Genomic DNA, 2,145 nt, shown 5'->3' on the forward strand with positions numbered 1-2,145 from the left:
GACCGGGAGCCGCTTTACCGGGACTGCGTGGCCCGCTGCGAGCGGCGCAACTGCTCGGGGGCGGCGCTGCGGCTCTTCCGCGCCCGGCAGCCGCTCTACATGAGCCTCACAGGTACGCGCCGGCCCGCCCCGCGCGCCTATTGGCTGGGTGCCGCCAGGCCACGCCCCCCCGGCGGGACCCGCCCCCGCAAGCGCCGCCCCCGCCCGCACTGGGCGGGGCACGGAGGTCACCGGGACATCGCGGGGCCACGGGACATGCTGGGAGACACTGGGGCCTGCTGGGAGCATCCGGGGGGACACTGGGACATGCTGGGGGACACTGGGAGCATCTGAGAGCATCCGGGGGGACACTGGGACCTGCTGGGAGACACTGGGAGCATTTGGGAGCATCCAGGGGGACACTGGGACATGCTGGGGGACACTGGGAGCATCTGAGAACATCCGGGGGGACACTGGGACCTGCTGGGGGACACTGGGAGCATTTGGGAGCATCCAGGGGGACATTGGGACCTGCTGGGAGACACTGGGACCTGCTGGGAGACACTAGGGCCTGTTGGGAGACACTGGGGCCTGCTGGGAGCATCTGGGGGGGACACTGGGACATGCTGGGAGACACTGGGAGCATCAGAGGAGATGTTCGGCCATCCTGGGAGCGTCTGGGGGACACTGGGGGAYGCTGGGCGCATTTAGGGGAACATTGGGCCATCCTGGGAGCATCTGGGGGACACTCAGGGACATGGGGAGCATCGGGGGCGCACTGGGACATGCTGGGAGCATCCTGGGAGACAACAGGCCATACTGGGGGGGACGGGGGCACGAGTCCATCCTGGGGGCCAGTGACCCATCCTAAAGGCACCCTGGCGACCAATGTGCCATGCTGGGGGACACAGGAGCCTCCTGGAAGCACGTTGGGAGTCCTGGGGCGCTGCTGGGGCCCCTGGGCCATCCTGGGGCACCCTGACCCATGGCGGGGGCTATTGGGGGCTGCGCTGGGTGGGTGCTGATGGGCAGTGGGGGGCACCGGGGGGTACCCGGGCGTTGTCCCGGGAGCCCCGCGCGGCGCCCGCAGCTGCTCCGGCGCCGCCGCAGGCTGGACGTGCCGGGACGAGTGCAGGTACGAGTGCATGTGGTTCACGGTGCGGCTGTACGCGCAGGGCGGCTACCAAGTGCCTCAGTTCCACGGCAAGGTGAGCGGGGTCCGGGGGGGCGCCGGGGGGGCCTGGACCCCCCCTCCGGGCACCGCGGCCACCCCACGGCCCTGCCCTCCGCCCCCGTTGCCTTGCAGTGGCCCTTCTCCCGCTTGCTCTTCGTCCAGGAGCCGGCCTCCGCCTTCGCCTCCCTCCTCAACGGCCTCGCCAGCCTCGTGATGCTGCTGCGCTACCGGGCCAGCGTCCCGCCCGCGTCGCCCATGTACCGCACGTGCGTCACCTCGGCCGCGGTGAGCGCCGGCCGGCGGCTCCCGCTGCGGAACGGGGCTCCCGTTCCCTCCCGCGGGGGGAGCCTGCCGGGGACTCTCCGCATGGGAGCTGGGAATGGGCCTGGAGAGGCTGCGGCCTCCGCGGTGGAGCTGGGGGGTTGAGGAGGCACTGGGGGYGTCCTGGGGCCTCCCTCGAGGTTTCCGCCTTCCCGCCAGGTCTCCTTAAACGCCTGGTTCTGGTCCACGGTTTTCCACACCAAGGACACGGCTCTGACGGAGGTGAGTGTCCGTGCGCGGTGGCTCCGGGACACCGCGAGTGCCRCGTCCCACGCTGCTTCCCACCGCGCCGGGGGGGCCCCTTTTCGCCCCCGGGCCCCCCACAACGCCGCCTCCCCCGCAGAAACTGGACTATTTCTGCGCCTCGGCCGTGCTGCTGCACTCCACCTACCTGTGCTGCGTCCGGTGAGCGGCACCGGCACCGGGGCCGGGGGGGCACCGGGCGGCAGCGCCGCTCACGGGCGCCCCCCGGCCCCCCAGGACGCTGGGGCTGCGGCGCCCGGCGCTCGTCAGCGCCTGCAGGGCCCTGCTGCTGCTGCTGCTCGCCGCCCACGTCTCCTACCTGTCCCTCGTCCGCTTCGACTACGGCTACAACATGATGGCCAACGTGGCCGTCGGTGAGGCCGGGCACGCGGCGGGGATGGGGCCATCCCATCCCATCCTGGTGCTCC

The 2,145-nt window shown here is 71.8% G+C and overlaps 1 protein-coding gene across 1 annotated transcript in view; it reads left to right on the forward strand.

Moving 5' to 3' along the window:
- PGAP3 (post-GPI attachment to proteins 3) overlaps positions 1-2,145 on the forward strand; it is a gene marked incomplete at its 5' end in the record, with an annotated part of 3,454 nt that continues 1,309 nt past the window's right edge. The window contains 6 exons of the mRNA XM_026041399.1: positions 1-112; positions 1,090-1,187; positions 1,286-1,438; positions 1,634-1,696; positions 1,818-1,879; positions 1,955-2,091. Coding sequence (XP_025897184.1) covers positions 1-112; positions 1,090-1,187; positions 1,286-1,438; positions 1,634-1,696; positions 1,818-1,879; positions 1,955-2,091 — 625 coding nt within the window. The remainder of the gene's footprint in view (positions 113-1,089; positions 1,188-1,285; positions 1,439-1,633; positions 1,697-1,817; positions 1,880-1,954; positions 2,092-2,145) is intronic.

This window comes from Nothoprocta perdicaria, unplaced genomic scaffold (genome assembly GCF_003342845.1).
Source record: "Nothoprocta perdicaria isolate Ctin4 unplaced genomic scaffold, notPer1 scaffold_283, whole genome shotgun sequence".
NCBI lineage: Eukaryota > Metazoa > Chordata > Aves > Tinamiformes > Tinamidae > Nothoprocta > Nothoprocta perdicaria.